Source organism: Macrobrachium nipponense, chromosome 26, assembly GCF_015104395.2.
Source record: "Macrobrachium nipponense isolate FS-2020 chromosome 26, ASM1510439v2, whole genome shotgun sequence".
NCBI classification, from domain to species: Eukaryota; Metazoa; Arthropoda; class Malacostraca; order Decapoda; family Palaemonidae; genus Macrobrachium; species Macrobrachium nipponense.
The window spans coordinates 56,190,278-56,210,591 of NC_087215.1; the positions used below are offsets into that span (position 1 = coordinate 56,190,278).

The 20,314-nt window shown below is 45.3% G+C and overlaps 1 protein-coding gene across 1 annotated transcript in view; it reads left to right on the top strand.

Moving 5' to 3' along the window:
• The window catches only part of LOC135200288 (exosome complex exonuclease RRP44-like), a gene marked incomplete in the record, with an annotated part of 161,420 nt that overhangs the window by 25,912 nt on the left and 115,194 nt on the right, over positions 1–20,314 (top strand). Inside the window, 2 exon segments of the mRNA XM_064228787.1 lie at positions 9,853–10,017; positions 19,989–20,146. Coding sequence (XP_064084857.1) covers positions 9,853–10,017; positions 19,989–20,146 — 323 coding nt within the window.

Below are 20,314 nucleotides of genomic sequence, written 5' to 3' on the forward strand. Positions count from 1 at the left end.
GCTATAGACAAAAGAGTCGGTTTCTCTCAAGGCAAATGCTGTATTTTCGGTATCTTTGACCTTTCTAGCCAAAAATGAGAATCCTTCTAATCCTTTGGCCAGGGAGTTTTGTGGTAAGGAACTTATCTGATTTGGTTGGACATGAGGAGGAAGAAAGGCTCTTACTGTCCAGTCAGGGCTATTTAAGCAGTATCTGTTTGCCACTAAGGGTATCAGAGGACAATCTTCTAATCTCTGGACCTCGTTCAAAAATCCCTCTCGTCCTCTTTCTAAGAATGCTATATCGTTCTTTATTAGGAGAGCTTATCAGGAAGCTCACGTCGCAGTCCGAGAACGACAATCTTCCGTTCTGAGATTTTTAAAGCTCACGAGTTAGAGCAGTGGCAACTTCTTTAGCATTCAGAAAGAATTTTATCTTTAGCTTCGATTCTTCAGAGCACGTTTTTTGGAGATCGAATTCGGTTTTTTGCGAGTCATTATCTCAAAGAGATAGAACGGTTTTTCGAGAATTGTAAAACGTTAGGTCCGGTGGCGGTTTTTCTGGCATGGTGTTGGAGAAACGGCACAGGGGTCGTCACCTCTATGCTAACTTTTCACCTTGAATAGGTTGTCGAGTCAAGGGAAGCTGGGGGGTACTGATACCTGTGATACTCACCAGTCCCTGTTAGGTCAGATTTTTACAATGGTTGGGTATATATGTTTTTAATCTGGTGTTGGTGACATGTTTTGTATGATTTGAAAATTTCTGGTCTTTAGTAGCCCAGGGCAGGGCAATCTTGTTGTTAACTATCCTCCGTCAGTCAGCCTTGACTCGCTGTGACTACGGAAGGATTCCACTCCTGTAGGCTAACTTTGGGCAAATTCCATTCCTCTACAATAGTAAGAAGAGCACCGACCAGAGGCAGTAACAGTCTGCTGTAGCTCTCTTACAAGGTAAGGTACAACAGACACCTTGAGTGTTTACTGTATTGCAATAAAATGTAACCATTTAAAATACTAGTGGTCCACTGAATCCCACCTTCCCATAAAAAGGATTTTGACGTAAGGAAAATCTATTTCTGGGCGATTGGCTCGTGTCGCCAGCGAATATCCTTTAATCTATTTTATTTCTAGGTAAAATGTACAATAACACTACCAGAGAATAAATAAAATAAGAAAAAGGTCAGTATGACTGACTCGCTCACCCTAGGAGGTGTCGGTATGAAACACTAGGCGAGTGAGACCACTACCACGACCAAATGCCATAGAAAATCTCCCACTACAAAACCCTCCAAGAGGGGAGCCGTCCCACAGAGGGAGCAGCTCGTACCACTACTATCACCATCCCATGCTTGCGACTGCTGCGCCTCTAGTGGCCATCCTGAAGTTAGCAGACAATCTTGAGCGAAGGGATGGGTAGGGGGGGTATTTCGCTGGCGACACGAGCCAATCGCCCAGAAATAGATTTTTCCTTACGTCAAAATCCTTTTTCTGGGCTCAGCTCGTGTCGCTTGCGCGAAATCGTACCAGAGAAACAGCACAAGATTGTAAACAAAGAAAATAAAATATAATCAAACAAATAGGTCTCAAATAAAAGATACAAAATAAAAGAATGAATATAATTGCTAAAAAGATACAAGTACACAGTAAAACAAAATCAGAATTATGCTTAAATTACCCTTAAATCTAATTATGTTAATAATATAAGGTAATTTACATCTATACAAATAGGTACAATGATTACCTATCACAATAAATCTGTGTAACAACATGTATCAAAAATAGAAATAGCAATTAGTATAAATTTACATAAATATTTGATCAATGATAAAATAAAATATCTTAGGAATGTATATGACTTAATATACAAAACCCGTAACCATTGCATTATGATGTATCCCCTAGCATAAAAATAAGGGGATAACATCTATGAGATCAGTATGGTAATCAGATGTGAGTGTCCCTAACCAGACAAAAGGGGCACTATACAATCATAAAGCAGCTAAGACACAAGGTAAATGTTAATGAACAAGGCAGGAATAGACGAACTGTTGGGTGAGGCAGGTAGAAAGGAGGACTGAATCTTCTACTATAATCTAGCTAGAGTCAGGGGAAACTATGTTACCCGCTGCTACTGCTGGGAATTTCAGAGCTTCCAAGGACTTAAGGTAGTGACTGTTTGAACCCACTGTCGGCGATTTCCATCCGGTATACTTCTTTAAATCAGCAAAATTCATATGTTGGAAGTAATTAATTGAGTGGCTACTGCCCTGACATCATGTGCTTTTGGAAAGGAGTCAGGATTGGCTTGTTATAAAGTACAGGATTTGTTGCCTGATGCCTTTAGTGGGATAAAGTACCACCTTTTTCCCTCCTAAAGAGGGGCCCCGTGAGGAAGAGGAGGTCCTGGATAGAAAGGCTCGTAAGGTTGAAACCGGACAAAGGGAAACATCTTGTGGAAGGGGTAGTACCTTCCAAGGTTCCCACCTCATCAAAGGATCTTCATTCTTTGCTAAAAGCTACGTTCCGGAGAAAGTAGCACTTCCCCCGTGGGAAGGAATTGAATATGATCCGGTATCTCTGGATAAAGCCGACAGTTCTGAAATTCTTGCTCCTGAAGCTAGGCTTAATAAAAACAGAGTTTTTCTTAGGAGCATCATAAACGCGCATGTGTCATTATCGGTTTTCGGAAGCCAGTTTTAGAACATCGTTTAAGAACCATGAAACTGACGTAGGCCTGACAGAGGGCCTAAGTCTAGCACATGCTTTAGGAATAGACGAGAAATAGGTATCTGTCAAGTCTATGTTAAATCCAAATTGAAATATCTTTTTCAATGCTGACTTGTTTGTCGTAATCGTGCTAGCTGCTAAACCCTTTTCAAATAAAGATCTGAAAAAAAGGATTATAGCAGAATTAACTGTCATGATTCTGATATCTGACTCTCTCATGAAGATTGCTAACTTTTTGACGGCAGCATCATACTGCCTCAAAGTTGAATCCCTTTTATCTCGGATTCCAGGAAAAGAATATTCTGAGGTCATATTCGCATCTCTTTTGTGGCCGCAAACTTCATGAAATCCATAAAGTTAGGGTTTTGAGAATCCCTGAGGAAGCGAACACAGTCTTTCGTTTGTACTGACTGGGAGAGCTTGGGACTGGGGATCCGAAGGGGACGAAGACCCAGTTCCAGGTATCAGGGGGTACCAATTGCTCTTCGGCCAGTCTGGGGCTACTAGAGCCACTTGACCCCTGAATGTCCTGAGTTTGTCTAAGACCTTCATAAGGAGATTCACTGGAGGGAAGACGTAAATCTTCTCCCAGTTGTTCCAGTCCAGAGCCAGGGCGTCCGTGCGTAAGCCAGAGGGTCCAGGTTGGGGGCTACATAACACGGTAGTTTGTGGTTTGCTTGTGATGCGAAGAGATCCACCTGTAGCCCTGGGACTCTTTGAAGGATCCATTGGAACGAACTCTCGTCTAGAGACCCATTCCGACTCTAGGGGTACTGATCGGGATAGGGCGTCTGCTATGACGTTTCTTACTCCAGCTATGTGGGTGGAGGAAAGATGCCAACTGAATTTGTCTGCCAGGGAGAAGATGGCTATCATGACGTGATTTAGATGACGTGACTTGGAGCCTCCTCTGTTTATATGCAATGTACTACCACTGCGCTGTCCAAGACTAGCTTTATGTGGGAGTACCTTGGTGGGCGTAATCTTTTCAGAGTCAAGAAGACTGCCATTGCCTCCAGTACGATTATATGGAACTGACGGAACTGGGGTGACCAAATTCCTTGCACCTTTTTGACCTGGGAGTACCCTCCCAGCCGCTTAAGGACGCGTCTGTGTGGATGGTAATCCCTGGTGGAGGGAACTGAAGAGGGACTGACACTGACAGATTCTTGACTTTTGCCCACGGCCGAAGCCGGTTCTTTAGAATCAGAGGTACTGAGGATAGCTGTCCCTGGACCTGACATTGCTCGAGAGCGCCAGATCCTGGTTAGATCTTTCAGTTTGGCTTTCATTAAGATGTTCGTTACTGAAGCAAACTGGAGAGAACCGAGGATTCTTTCCTGAGCTCTCCTCGATGCTAGTTTGTGACTTAGAAATTGCTTGACTGACTTCGCTATTTCTTTCCTTTTGGTGGATGGAATCGACAGAGTGTGTGAGGATAGATTCCATTGAATGCCTAGCCACTGAAAGTTTGACTCTGGGGTGAGTCTGGACTTGATCTGTTTATCTTGAATCCTAGATATTCTAGGAATTGGATCACTTTCAGTGTGGCCGTTGTTGCATTCTTCGACTGATGGGGCAGATTAACCAATCGTCGAGATACGCTACTACCATAATCCCTTGAGCTCTGGAGCTGTTGCACTACTACTTCCGCTAGCTTCGTGAACACCCTGGGTGCCACGTTTGAGCCCGAACGGGACTACCTTGAAGGAGAACGTCTGGTCTCCTATCTTGAATCCCAGATACGGACGGAAGTGTCTTGCAATAGGGATATGATAGTAGGCGTCTGTAAAGATCGATAGAGGTGGTGACGGCCCCACTGGGGAAGTAAGGTCCGCACCTGTGAGATCGTGAGCATCTTGAACTTGTCGCAGCGGATGGCTAAGTTTAAGCGGGACAAGTCTAAGATTACTCTTTTCTTTTGTTTGAGCCTTTCTTTGGACGCTGAACAAGCGACCTTGAAATTTTAATCTCTTGACTTTGACTATAGCTCCTTTCTGAAGGAGGTCCTCTGCGTACTCTGTCAATTCCTTGGAAGGAAGTTGACGGAAAGGTCTGGCTGGAGGTGGGTTTTCGTCAACCAGCTCCAACCCAGCCCTTTTGACACTATGCTCTGAGCCCACTGGCTGAAGTTCCACCGGTGGCGAAAGTGAAACAGCCTCCCTCCTACCTGAAGTTCCTCATTGGTTCTGGTAACCCCCTCGACCTCCTCTGAAGTGCTTTCCCCTATTGAAGGGGCCTCCCGATCCTCTCCCACGAAAGGACCGCTTACCTCTGCCTCCCTTGTTCGAGCGGTCATACTTCTGAGAAGCTTGACTCTCGAAGGCTGGATTGTAAGCTGGAGAGATGGCGTATGAGGTGGAGGGTTTGAGGCTGAGGGGATATCACATAAATAGGCTGTGATTGACCTTTAGACGTGGAGGGCTGAGCTGTCCTGCACTAACGGCACTGTAGGAACTTGTTGAGGTGGAAGCGCGGCTGCTTCTTTTGGTAAGGTTGGAAACGTCTAGGCTTCCTTGTCCCTTACCTTTTGGTGTCAAGTCTTGCCTTCTCCTAGCCGTAAGACCCCAACGGTCCTTAAGGCTTTGGTTCAACCTCGTAGCCTCTGCTTGTACTTCCTTTACCATAGCCTCTGGGAAGAGATCTGCGCCCCAGATGTTAGAAGAAAGTAACCTATTCGGTTCATGCCGAATGGTTGCCTCTAGCAATACATGCTTTCTGCATTTGTTCTAGCAGTGGCAAACTCGAACATGTCTGACTGCACCGTTTTTGAGTCAGGGTTTTGGTCATAAGCTTAAAATTGGTTCTGAACCATAAGCCATGGTTGCTACCTCAGACATAGCCATCATGGTTGATTGACCTGGCTAGTCGTGTTTTTCGAGTCAAACTCCGCTTGAATAAGACTATCAGGGAGCCTGGGCAGCTTTTCACCAAACTGCTCCATAGCACAGTCAGGTTTGAGTTTGCCAGCTGTGAAAGTGTTAGGCAAGTCCTCCCATAATTCTCCAATTGACGGGAGCAAACGGAGAAGTGGGGGGTCTGCTTCTTTCAGCTGAGGCATGGTTCCCCTTTCTGAGCTGCTGAGATGGTCGACCTCGCTATCTTGGTAAGGAAAGGGAGCGGGGTACCTTCGTCCATCGTGAAAATGGTAAAGGGACTTTTGAATGGTTGGATCTTGGTATTCGAACAGTCCATGTCGTCTAGACATCTAAGCCATTCTCGTTGGGCCTGGTCCCGAGAATAGAGGACTGTCTCCTTTGGTACCCTGTCATCTCTAACCATAGCCGAAGGCGTGAGCCTAGCGTAGCCTATGAAGGGAGGCTGTAGGCCTTCCGGGTAGAACTCGAAGTCCTCTATTCTTCGAGTTCCAAACTCCGGTATGGAGATGAGACCATCTTGGAAGGGAGCATATGACGCTACTCTCCAAGGATTGTTCATGGAGAAAGCGGGCAGCGAGTCCATACGGGGGAAGCTGAGATCCACTAGTGTTAGAGGTTGAGGGAGAGGCAAGAGGGGCTTCTCTTATACCGGTCTATAATAGTATCCTGAGAAGTTATCCTATCCGACAGGCGAGATATCATATGTTCCATACTCGTCTTAAGGGAGCCTACCAAGTCGCCTACCTGTTGCAACAGGCCAGCATTGGTGTCCCAGAGCCGGAGCTGCTGCGGAGGTGGTAGGGAGACACTGAATAGGCCACCAAAGGTAGTGGAACTGGTGATACTGCCGGGGTGCGGGATTTCTCCTTAGGCTTACTCTTTGAGGACTTTGAGCCGGAGCTAGACCCTTTAGACCTGTCTGGGCCGGGATTACGAGCCGGAGACTTACGCGAAGAAGAAGACGAGGACGTCTTCTTCGAGGACGATGACGTCTTAGTCAAGGTCATATCTTAGACTTGATCTTAGGCCTAACCGAAGCCTCTGGAGGAGTATATAACTCATCACCGGTAAAGCCTGGGAAGGATGGTGAAGTTGCAGGGGTAGAAGAAACAGTCATTCCCAAGGGGGACCCTTGGGTACCTGCATTACTTACCTCGACCAACAGGTCGTCTATACCTACCATAGGTTCAACATTTATATCCAGGGTCGCGACATCCGTGGAGATATCCTGGTCTTGTTCAGTCAAGGAGGGCCGCCAGCTGTTGTTGGATAAAGGCAATAGAGGGGTCCGCCTCTACCGGGTCGACGTCCCACCCAGTCGCCTTGCCTCCGGGGAAGATTAACAAAGCTAAACGCTTCTCCAGTATGTAGGGCTGACCCTTGGCGGCGTTCTTGCCACTCCGACCAGGCCCACCCGCAGGGTAGCCAATGCCGTATCTCTTACTGCCGGAGCCTGTAAGAGAGGATATATTTTAGATTTAAGAACCACTTAAAACTAAAACTTAGGATATCACTTAAACACTAGATGCCTTAAGTTAAAGTAATGATGAAAACTTAAGAACTAAAAGAAGCGGAGCGGCATGCGGAGAATGGAATACTTACGCCTTCCAAAAGCTGGCTCATCCAGATCGTAACATATGGTACACGTCTCATGGTACCAGACCTGGATGTCCCGTGCGGAGTCGCGCATGGAGCATGGGGACCGGCAAACTTCGTGTCCACAAGGGGTCCTGAAGTGTAGCGGAACATCCCGGATGCTCCACAGTTGGTGGCCTGTAAGTGGGAAGACACATGAGTATCTTAAAGGGGTAAACACTTACAGACTAAGGACAAAAGAACTCCGTTACGTGGCGGAGCTCGGAAAAATTTGGGCATAACCCTCCCATCCCTGCATTGCCTGAATAGGCTATAATCCCGGAGAGATCCGGTAAATACTAAGGGAGGGGTGGGGATGGTTTAAGAAACTTAGATAAACTTAAAGATAACATTAAACCTACATGCAAGTAACCGGACTAGTCCAGTGAAGCGGAGTGTAGTAACTCAGCAATACGGTACGGTTAGTAAAGACCTATTGTATGCTCCGGTCCAACTATGGTGGACTATACCCTTCCGCTGGATATCAGGACTCCGATAGGGAGGAGCTCTAGTAAGGAGGGAAGGGCGAGATGACATACAGACTCCGCGCTAACCCGGAGCGACAAGGAAGTAACGGAGGGGGGGGGGGGAAGGCCAGAGCCCCCCACAACGTACCACCCGCCGCCGAGCCGAGAAGCGGAGAGGTCGGAACCAGTCAGGGACTGTCGGACTCCCAGCCCCTGCCCCATCCGTGGAGGGCCGAAGGGGGAGGCAGGCTCGGGCATGCTGGGCGAGCAAGGACAGACCGACCCACCCCCGCCCGACTCTATGGGAGAGCGGGAGAGGGGGAAGGGACTGGCAGGCGCCTGGCTGACTCGTGATCACGTAGTGACCACGAGGCGGTAAACTAAGATACGGTAACCAAGCCTAGGCCAACCACTGATCAGAGAGAAAGCTATCGGGAAGCAACCAGAACTGAAAAGCGGTAGCATATAGGCCCCATAGGGCGAAAAACCAACTGATCAGAGAGAAGCTATGAGGAAGCGACCGAACTGATCAACGGTAGACTAGGCTCTACGAGCCAGGACCTAGGCTAAGCCAGACGCCAACTAACCTAACAACTAACAAAACATAAAAATATAATATATAATAAAAATGAAAGAAAGAAGGTAAAATAGCAGGAGAAAAAATCCAGAGTGTGCGACTAGCCCGAAGGCAAGTCTACCACTCAAAGCTAGTCAGGGCCGATACTAAGAACCTGGACTAGGGTCCTGGATAGAAAAAGCCTACATAAGGTGAAATACATACATGTATAACAACTTGAGTAGACGTAATAACGCGGATAATCAAAATAGAGCGTAAAATAATAAGGGATGTTCTAGGTATGGGAGACCAAGAACGAACCCAACATGCGGCAGGACCATGCTGCCATGCTTCCAGCCCCCGAGAACGTATCTATACCTAAAAAACGGCAAATACCGTCTCGGGGACGGAAAAAACTCGCTAACCGTAAATACTGAGTACTTAACTTAGCTGCTGCAATAGCTGCACGCTCCATTATCGAAAAATCCGAAGAAAGGGCACAAAAAACACAGAGAGAAAAATAGCACTTGTGATTCGTGCGAGCTAACGAAAAAGGATGGCCACTAGAGGCGCAGCAGTCGCAAGCATGGGATGGTGTAGTAGTGGTACGAGCTGCTCCCTCTGTGGACGGCTCCCCTCTTTGGAGGGTTTTTGTAGTGGGAGATTTCTATTGCATTTGGCTCGTGGTAGTGGTCTCACTCGCCTAGTGTTCATACCGACAACCCTCCTAGAGGGTGAGCGAGTCAGTCATACTGACCTTTTTCTTTATTTTATTTATTCTCTGGTATGTGTTAGTACATTTACCCTAGAAATAATAGATTAAAGGATATTTCCGCGCAAGCGACACGAGCTGAGCCCAGAAATGTGTAATCAGCTCTATAATTGTTCGGTAAGAACACTACAATAAAAATGAAATTTTCATTATTAAAATGAAGTTTTTATTGTATACTTACCGAACAATTATGATTATAAAACCACCCTCCCTCCCCCCCCTTAGGTGGACGGACGGGCAGAAAGAATTGGATTCACCTGGGCAGTTGTACCTGGTTCTCCCGCGAGTGGAGGAGATGACGTCATCACCACCAGTGTTGGCGACGCCGACGCGCTAAATTTGAATTTATTTATATCCTGCCGCTCGTGGAAATCACGGCTCTATAATTGTTCGGTAAGTATACAATAAAATTTCATTTAATAATGAAAATTTCAAAATTTCAATTTTTTTTTAATCATTTCATCATAAAATGCACTTTTTGTGATAAAACTAGTAAACCAAACCAAGTATGATGAAAAATTTTTAGTGTTTTTTCTTGAGTTTTACCTAACTTTAAAATAGACTGTTTTTAAGCGTTTTCTAATAGGGGTTCCAAACATTCGCGGGTTCTAACTATTCACGGGGGGGGTCTGATACATCCCTCGCGAATAAGGGGGGGGCCACTGTAATAAATATAATAGTTAAAGGAACATTCCTCATATTTTTGCAGCTGGTGCTATACCTTTAGATGCAAGAGTTTATTTTACTATTTTGATAGTTTGTGCTTTTATTTTATATTTATTGCAACATTGATATTCTAGACTACAGTATAATGTTTCACACATTTTGTTCTAGATTGTACGGGAGCACTATCTCCGAGATGATGTATGGTGTGGCCTTGATGGATGTGGTGCTTGTGAAGGAGACAAAAGACCTTTGGATATGCTAACTACCAGTGACAGCACTCTTATGACAGAGCCTCATCATCTCATTATTGATACAAATGTAGCACTTCATCAAGTAAGTCTTTTTCGGTATTTGCATGCATTTTATTTCATTGTGGCACAAAATATTTTATATTAATTTTACTATTTGCTGTGCTGGTGACACTGGGCCTATGCTCAAGGTATGGTATCTATGATAGGGTGGTGTTTCATCAAATTTCTATTAACCCATGATTATGTTGCAGTCCTTAAAAATGGTTGATTGGCACTAGTTCCCCTAAATTATATAAAGAAAAGATTTTGATATTGTATATACATTGACCTCAACTTGACTAATGATTAGCTGGGTTACTACTATCCATTTCAGGGACTGTGAGTCATTGTTTTTCTTAAATATCTTTCAAATTAATTATTTGATCGAAATGGTACTTTGACACAGTGTACAAAACACCTCGCTCTAACTTTTGGTAATATAGTGTGTAGTCAAATGGTGCTAGTTAAGGCATTTACGCTTGAATTCCAAGGTGTTGCCAAGAATTGCCAACTTATACTTTTGAATGTCCTATACTTCATCCCATCCCTCCCTACCTCCCCATTCCCCTCCTCATCCCTCCCTCAACCTACTTTCCTGGCCTGCCCATCTCTGCACCCCTTTCCTGTCTTATTATATTATAACATTGAGTAATATTGGATGTTTTAAATACTATGTTGTTTGTTGTAGGTTCTGTGTTAATTTAATCATTGTTATTGTATTTTCTTAATTTATGTAAAAGGAGTAGGCTAAGAAGTATATGACCACCCTATTCACCCCAAAGCCAAGAGAGACAAGGTCTACCTAATTGGATGGAGTGGCCTCCCACATTGGGCAACTATGTAGGTGATTACATTTATCATTGTCCTGGGTGGGAAACCCTTTCAAAGCTCATTTGACTGTCACAGGATAATAAGTGCGTTTTCTTTAAGATGCACTTGTGAACTATGGTAGATTTGAGGATTCTTCAATAATTATTGACTATATACTATAGCACTTCATAATGCCATATCTATGTTGCGTTGATGGTTGTAAATATAGGTATCAGGAAATTAGGAAGGAAAAAGGTTTAATTTTCCATTTTGTCTAAAAAAATGAAGAACTACGAATTGAGCAGGCAGGGTTATGTAAAGGTAAACAATCAAAAGATGTACGCAAGATGTGGTTCGTACATCTAAGTTTTGTGGCACTCATAAACGACTATCCTAATTCTAATAAATACAAGTAAAATCCTAATTTGCTACCTATCTCAAAAATAGGTATGTATGTGTAGCTAGTGCGCCACTTTACATTAATGATAAGTAATGTAATTCAAGATGCATGAAACTCTCCTCATTCACTAAACTCAGTGTGGTACAAATGAATAACATTGATGTTAGATTAGTAGAAACAAAATTTGATTGTGATTGGAATTCAGAAACACACACACACAATCATATTTTGATAGTGATAGTAGTTTCCCCAAATTATACCCATTTCCTTTTTTTTTTTTTTCCTTACCTGATGATGCCTACATGGGGGATTTGGAGGCAAGTGAGCAGACTACTACTCTTTCTTTTTGTACATGAACTTTCCCTGACAGATATATAACTTAGCTTATAGTCTCCGACGTTAAACCCGAACAGAATTTCAAATAACTCGCGGCACACGCTACAGGTAGGTCAGGTGGTCTACCTTACCCGCCGCTGGGTGGCGGATGTACGAACCACTCCCTGTAAGCTTGTCAGATTTTCTCTGTCGCGGGAACGATAACAACTGTTGTCGGTTCCTCTCGATAGTTTTTCGATTCTCGCTTTGCCTGGAGTTAATTTGGACTTCTTTTGGTGACGTATTCGCTTTGTTTGGCTTGGCATACGCTGATTGTGGACCGGTTGATTTTGAGTTTTGATTTTCTTTGAACGATGTCTGATCTAGAAATCGGTAGTTAAAACTTCGGTTTTGTTTAGTTTAGTTTGCGTGAATGAAGGATGTAAGGTGATGGTTGCCGAAAGCTTCGGTAGACCCCCACACGGTTTGCATGAAATGCAGGGGGAATGAATGTGCTTTTGCTAACCCTTGTAATGAATGTAAGGGATTGAATGAAGAAGAATATAAGGCTCTCTCTTCTTATGTTAGGGAAGTTGGAACGTGATAGAGTGCGTAGGCTTCCTCTAGAAGTTCTAGCAGATCTAGAATGTTTGAGTTGGATGTGGATTTGGATCCTAATAGTACTAACGTAGAATTAGAACCTTCTTCCCAGTTGCAGACCCCGGCTCCCCGCGCAACCGAAGCCGAAGATTCGCCTTCGGAGGCGGCAGCTCTGAAAGCCAAGATCGTTCTATGGATCAGAAGATTCGTCAGTTGGAAGGTAAGGAAGAGTGTTAGTGATCAGTGCAGTGTCCCCAGTGTTGTGGAGGGTGCGTCTGACCGGCTCCTTAGTGCCTCTAGGCCTAGACCTCTTCCAGACTCCAGTTCCAGTGGGAGTAGGAAAGTCGAAAGCCGCAGGAGGGCTAGGGAGAGCCCCCACCGGTCAGGCGTCCCCCTCGGCAGATCCTGAAGTACGCTCCCAGGCTGCCTCGGATCGCTACAAGAAGGAGCTCCTACGCCAATGCTTCTCCTCTTCGTCGTCTCCCTCTCCGAAGAGAGGTTGGAACTCCCCGGATGCGTCGCGCCCGTTGAAGAGGGCTTGGAAGCTCCCTGCAGTCCTTTGGCTTTCTAGTCCCGGAGGTTTTTTCCCGGAAGAATCGTCGGTGGAGGCGAAGAAACCCAAGAAATCCTGTGATCGCTTCTTCTTCTCGCGCTCCGCGCTCGGCGCCTGCTTCCGAGGAAGAACAAGAAGATTCTCCTACGAGAGTACTCGCGGGACTTCAAGCTCAGATCACGGCGCTAGCAGACTCTCTAGCAGTTAGATCACGTAGGAAGAATAGGACGTTTCTCTTCCGATCAGAGATCTAGGCGCCGCTCTTCAGAGGATCGTTCTCCTTCATATGGGATTGGTTTTCGTATGAAGGGTGGGGCTCGCGTGAGCGCCCTCGCTCGAGTGAGCTCCCTCGCTCGCAGTGAGCGCCCGTCGCTCGCCTGGCTCTCTCTCGATTTCAAGACGCCAAACATCGGAATAGGACGCTCTATGGAGAAAGAAGTTTTTTTTCTTCAGATTGGATTCCCGCTTCCGGTAAGCGCACTGCACCTGCTCATCACGCGATTTCTTCAACTCCCTCGCGTGAAACTTCTCCTCAGCAGCCTCAAGATTCTAGAAGGCGCCCTTATACAAGTAGGCGTTCTTCTTCCAGATGATCACTCTCCTCGAGTGTCGGATCGTGACTTCTCTCCTGACAGGCATCTAGAGTCTGGTAGGAGTCGTGTGCATGAGACGGCCTACTGTTAGCCGCTCCCCGCAAGGTAGGCGCCAAGAGCCTACTGCACATAGATCTCCTAGTAGGCGCTCGTCTCTTTTAAGGCGTCATACTCCTGATTATTCTCCTAGGGGCAGACAACAAGAGTCTTTCAAGCGCCCTTCTCCGTGTAGGCGCTCTCGGGCCCCCGCTTCTAGGCGCCACTTCTCCTGACCGTTTGTCTCTTGGTAGGCACCAGGAATCCCGGAAGCGCCCTTCTCCAAGTAGCGCTCGTTAGTTTTGAAGCGCCTTTTCTCCTGCAATGTTACCCTTCTTGTTAGACGTCAAGAGTCTCGCAAGCAGCTTCTCCTAGTAGGCGCATTTCGCCTTCCAGTCGGACTTCCGTTGATCGTACGCAACTGGACAGGTATGGAGAGCCGCGCAAGCGCTCTGCTCTCGATAGGCGCTCTTCTCCTGGCAGCTGCTCGCCTCAGGATAGGCGCATAGAGTATAGTAGGCGCTCGGCCAATCCTCGTAAGCGCCCTGTGGATGTTTCCGAGGATTCTCGGAGTAGGAGCCCTACCTCTCCTTCGGCTGAGATTCCGTATACCTCGAAGAGGGAGTCTCATCGTAGACTTCCCCAGATCTTCTCATCGTTCTCCAGTGGATGTGAACTCTTCTAAGAGAGGGCGTTCTCCAACCTCTCGCTCAACTCCTGCTAGGATCCCTTCGTCACATAAGGATCTTCCGCGCTCATAAGCCTCGAGAAGACGTCCTAGAAGGTTCGGATAGGAACCGAACACTTCTGCTGCTGTCTCTTCTTACAAGAAGCTTACAGAGCTACTTTTTACAAGTTTTTTTGGGGATTCCCTTACGCCTACGGCTCCTCCTTCTCCTCACTCACTTTTTTCAACGGCGAAGACAGCGAAGATTCTTCTTGTGTGAGGATGAAGCCAACTCTTTCTATGAAGAAGCACTGAGGAGTTTTAGTTTTCCTGGATGGCTTCCAAAGAAGAGCGGGGTAAAACGATGTTCGCTTTTCCTCCTTCGAAGTTATCAGGACGCGCTGGTTTCCTGGTACGAAACAGGAGAGACCCTTAGGATTGGGTCTGACCGTCTTCGGCTGATTCGGATTTTTCTTTTTGGCACTGGTAAAGATTCGACAAGGAGAACTGCCCTTAACTCTGCTAAGACGACTTGGGCAATGAATGAATTGGATCATTTGCTCAAAGGTATGTTTAGAGTGCTAGAAGTATTTAACTTCCTTGATTGGTCGTTGGGAGTCCTAGCAAGAAAATTGAAAGTGCCAGAGTCAATTTCGCCAGAAGATCTTATGTGTGTTTTTTGTCTTGTATGGACAGTCGTAAAGAGACGGAGCGACGTGAAATCGCCTCCCTTTATGGGGCCGGGATCGTGAAGAAGAGGTCGGTTTTATTGTTCCTTCTTAACGAAGTCGTCCTCCCATGCTCAAGAGGTCTTCTTTGCTGTTTTGCTCCTCTGTCTACTCAGTTGTTTCCCGAAACATACGAGTGCAGGACATTTCGAGGTCACTTTCGGCCAAAAGCCACCCAGGACCTTTTGGCACAGTCGGCAAGAAACCTCGCCCTTCCTTCCCTACCAAGGCTAAGAAGGAAAAGGCAAGTGTTTCGAGAACCTTTCGAGGGCATCTTCATCAAGAACCTCTACGTTTAGAGGTCGTAGACCTTTCAAGAAGGGGTAAGACTTTCGCAAGTCGTGTTTAAAGCCCCCAAATACTTGCAAGTCCTTCAATCAACGGTGGGCGCCAGACTCTTAGAGTTTGCAGAAGTCTGGGCCCAAAAAGGGGCGGAGTCCTTGGACCCTTTTCTATTTTGAGGAGAGGTTACCTCATCCCTTTCGTCGAAAGACCTCCCTTGACGGCCATCCCAAGGGAACTGACGGCCAGGTACAGAGACCCCATCATGAATCAAGCTCTCCATCTAGCAGTTAGATCATATGCTGGAGAAGGGGCTATCGAACTAGTGACAGACCATCATTCATCGGGCTTCTACAACCGCCTTTTCCTAGTTCGAAGTCCTCAGGGGGATGGAGACCGGTGGTTGGGATGTAAGCGCCCTGAACTTCTTCGTAGAAAAGAAGAAGTTCACGATGGAACGCCTTTCATCAGTGCTGGCAGCACTTCGTCCAGGGGGTGGAGGATTTACAGGACCGCTTACTTCCAAGTACCGATCCATTTCCTTCCTCGAGGAAGTTTCTCAGATTCATGATGGGGGGGAAAAATTTTTCAGTTCAGGGCTCTGTGTTTCGGCCTCTCGAACGCCCACTCAAGTGTTCACGGGGAGTTTTGAGGAATGTGGCTCAATGGCTTCATTTGAAAGGGGTGAGGATATCCATGTACCTCGACGATTGGCTAATAAGGGCCATTCAGAAGATCGTTGTTTGAAGGACTTACAAGTAACTTTAGAATTGACGAAGGCTTTGGGACTTCTCGTCAATTTCAAGAAGTCATCACTAATTCCCGAGCAAGAGTGTGTGTATCTCGGGATACAGATGAACTCTCTGAGTTTTCGGGCTTTTCCCTCGCAGGAAAGGATAGCCCGAGGATTCGAGAGAGTAACAACCTTCTTTAGGGAAAGAAGTATGCACAGTGAGGGAGTGGATGAGTCTGCTGGGGACGCTCTCCTCTCTGGAGCAATTCGTTTCCCTAGGAAGGTTGCACCTGAGACCACTCCAATTCTTTCTTGGGGCATCGGAATTGGAGTCGTCGTTCTCAGGATTTGACGTTCTCCCTGTCGTTTATCCCAGGACATCAAGAACATCTCTTATGGTGGACAGATCCCACCTCTTTGCGAAGGGACTGTCTCTTCAATCACAGACCCCCAACCTGGTGTTGTTCTCCGACGCGTCTGACATGGGGTGGGGGTGCAACTCTGGGAACCAGCGAAGTGTCAGGTACCTGGGTGGGGGACCAGGTAGCCTGGCACATCACAGAAAGGAGTTGATGGCTGTGTGGTTGGCTCTGAAGGCTTTCGAGCCCAAAGTCAGAGATCGGTAGTCGTCAGGTCAACGCGGACAACACTACAGCTCTGGCATACATCAGGAAACAGGGGGGGACGCGGATTCCTTCTCCCTGTACGAGACAGCAAGAGACCTTCTTCTGTGGGCAGAAGAAAAAGAGGAATCAAGCTTCTCACCAGGTTCGTGCAGGGAGAAAGGAATGTAAGAGCAGATCTCCTCAGCAGGAAAGATCAGGTCCTTCCCACAGAGTGGACCCTTCATCTGGATGTATGCCAGAGCCTGTGGAAGTTATGGGCAGGCCACACATAGACCCTCTTTGCCACGTCAAAGAACAAGAGGCCTGATCCTATCTGCTCTCCGATATCAGATCCGAGGGCAGTAGCAATAGATGCTCTTCTTCTAGACTGGAACGGACTCGACGTTCTACGCGTTTCCCCCCTTCAAGATCCTGGGGCTAACCATCAAGAAGTTCGTAGAGTCCGATTCAACGAGAATGACCTTATCGCTCCCTTTTGGCCGGCCCAAGAATGGTTCACAGAGGTACTGGAATGGTTTGGTGGACCTTCCAAGATCGCTCCCGCTAAGGAGCGATCTACTCAGACAACCACTTCGACAGGTACCACAAAATCTCCTCGCTCTCAGTCTGACTGGTTTTCAGACTGTCCAAAGTTTGGTCAGAGCGAAAGGCTTTTTCAGCAACAGCTGCTAAAGCAATCGCAAGAGCGAGGAGACCTTCCACCTTGCGTGTATACCAGTCAAGTGGGATTGGTCCTTTTTCAGACGTTGGTGCAAGAGGAAGAACATTTCCTCTTCCAGTACCTCTGTGACCGGCCAAAATTGCGGATTTCCTTATTTTCCTCAAAGAAGAATGTCATCTGGTTGTGTCAACTATTAAGGGATACCGCAGTATGTTGCGGCGGTATTTCGGCATAGAGGCTTAAATATATCCGATGATAAGGACCTGCATGATCTTATTAGATCATTTGAAACCATTAAGCGTCCTCATGTAGTACCGAACTGGAATCTAGACGTAGTCCTACAATTCCTTGGATCGTCTAGATTCGAACCTCCTGGCTTAGACTCTTTCAAGGATTTGACGAAGAAGGCTATCTTCCTTTTGGCCCTAGTACAGCTAAGAGAGTGAGTGAGCTCCAGCTATTGAGGGCAATGTAGGGTTTAAGGAAGATTCTATGGTGTGTTCATTTCTTCCAAGTTTCCTGGCAAAGAATGAAAACCCATCACGCCCTTGGCCCAGGAGCTTTGAAGTTCGTAGTTTATCTTTTCTAGTATGGGAAGAGCCTGAAAGAACTCTTTGCCCTATGAGAATTATGAAGTATTTCTTAAGAGGAAGGAACACTTAAGGCTAATCAAGATGTGCTTTGGTGCTCCGTAAAGGACCCCACTCGGCCCATGTCGAAGAATGCTCTTTCCGTTTTTTCTGAGAAGCCTTATTACAGAGGACATGTTGCCTGTAAGGAAGATCATTTTAGACTACTGAAAGTGAAAGCTCACTGAGGTGAGAGCCATCGCAACTTCGCTTGCATTCAGAAAAAATATGTCTTGTGCTGAACTTGATGGAGGCGACTTTTTGGGAGATGCCAATCGGTTTTTCGCAAACCACTACCTACGTGATGTAAAAATCACATATGATAAATGCTTCGCCTTGGGTCCTTTCGTATCGGCGGATTCGGTTGCTGGGGCAGGGAGCTGAAACTTATCCTGTGTAAATTTTTTTGTATGTTAACCCCTATATTTTATATTGTTGTTTTTGGTTGTCTGAAAGAGGTTGCGGAGTGCACCTCTTTTTGTCGTAATATTAACCCTTTGTATTTTGGTTAGGTGGTCGGTGGGTGGGTGGCTCCTTGCAGAGGTAGTGGTAAGGATCTGTTAGGTAAGCGGACAAGGTCCCTCTAACAGCATCCGACTTGGATTCTACCACAATAGGGGATCACATATCCCAGTGGTAGATCCGAGAGTCTTTCAGCATCAGGTCACGTCCTAGCTGTAGCTCTCCAGGCAATGCAGACTCAGAGATAGTATCTATGAAGTCTTCATCCTGAAAAGGTGAGAACCAAGGTTTTTATATCCTACAACATTAGTTGTTTCCCGTCTACCTGTATTATTGAGCTGTCTCTTACCCTCCACCAAGGGTGCCAATCAGCTAAGTATATATTCTGTCAGGGAAGTTCATGTACAAAAATGAATATTGTTAAACTACAATAAAGTTTTGTAACATACTTAACCTGGCAGATATTATTTTTACGATTAATGGCCCCACCCAGCCTCCCCTCAGGAGACAGGTGGAAGAGTTCAAAAAAAAAAAAAATCTGACAAGCTTACGGGAGTGGTTCGTACATCCGCCACCCAGCGGCGGGTAAGGTAGACCACCTGACCTACCTGTCGCGTGTGCCGCGAGATTTGAAATTCTGTCGGGAACGTCGGAGACTATAGCTAAGTATATATCTGCCAGGTAAGTATGTACAAAACTTTATTGTAGTTTAACAATATCATTTTAGCCTTGATTTACCCTATATAATGCACCTACTGTCACGACTTCTTAAATCCTTTACTCCTTGTATCAACATGTTGACTATGAGTAGGTAAAATAAGGTAACCAAAGTTTAATCTACAACCCGGTATACAATTAATGCTACTATTAACAGAAAACATTCAGAAATTGAACTGTTATTATGGTCGTTACGTCAAACCTCGCCTACCTTTTTATTTTTAACTTTCCAATTATCTGCTGGTATTGAAAACTATCATGAAAAACTGTATTTATTGCATATTGTAAATTACATAGAGCTGTTGGGGGAGAGATGAGAAAAACAGCGATAAAGAAAGAATGAGAGAGAGAGAGGGAGAGGGATGGGATGGGGATGTCAGACATTCGGTTCTGTAAATGGATCCTGCTGACTCTTGCGACTTTGCCTTTAAAAGTCAAGAGTAAACACCTGAACTAACACCATTTGAGAGTTCACTATATTACCAAAAATTAGGGGGAGGTGTCTTGTATACTGTGTGAAAGTACCATCATGATCAAATAAGTAGTTTAAAAGATATTTGAGAAAAACGATGACGCACGGTCCCTGAAATGCATAGAGGTACGTATTAGTTTCAGCATTTTTATTAGTGGCAGTTGCCACTAGACATAGACATCTAGCTGAGGCTGTAAAACTAATTATTAATTGTTTTCTGAAAGGTTTCGCTGAATACATTAGGATTCACAGTCTTACAAATAATTAACAGAAGATATAAACTTGTGTGTCAAGCAGTTTTAATTTCTCCCTATCATTAATTTCCAGTGTTGAGATCTCTTCCTCATGTATTTCCTAATTCATTTGACACCCCTCTTTTTAAAGGTATGTTTGCTATCCATTATCAAGAAGTCTCATAATTTGCACATTTTGTCCACTATTAAAAATGCTTGTAAGGATAATTAAAAGGCCTATGCTGTAAAGTTTTGTGATTTATATGGATATGAGTACTCCATGATATGAATTAGTAGTCTTTGTCACGCTTTTCATAGGTATTATGTAATGGTTATTTAAATCTGAAGGTAATTCACCCATTTTTTCTATGTGGCTTTTATGTGCTACAAAGAGAAAATACAGTTGAAAGCTTTGCTTGCACTACTGATAAGTCTAACATTATATTATATTAGCCAGATGTATATAATTTTTCTCTGTTGTTTTCCTTCCATTCCAGATTGATGTTTTATCCCATGACAGCATCACAAATGTTATAATCCTGCAGACTGTAATTACTGAAGTGAAACATCGCTCTCTTCCTGTCTATAAGCGTTTGAGAGATCTCCTAGATACCCATAACAAGAAGTTTTATGTTTTCACAAATGAACATCACAGGTAATGATATTGCAGTATTGCCTTCATGGCACAAGGTGCAGACCATTATCTTAAAATAGGCATCTTTTGCTGATCATGGAGAAGGAACCATTTGTAAGTTTTAATCATTCCATGTCTTGTGAAAAAAGTAGGGTTGGTGGAATGGGAGTATACCATCCAGTATAAGCA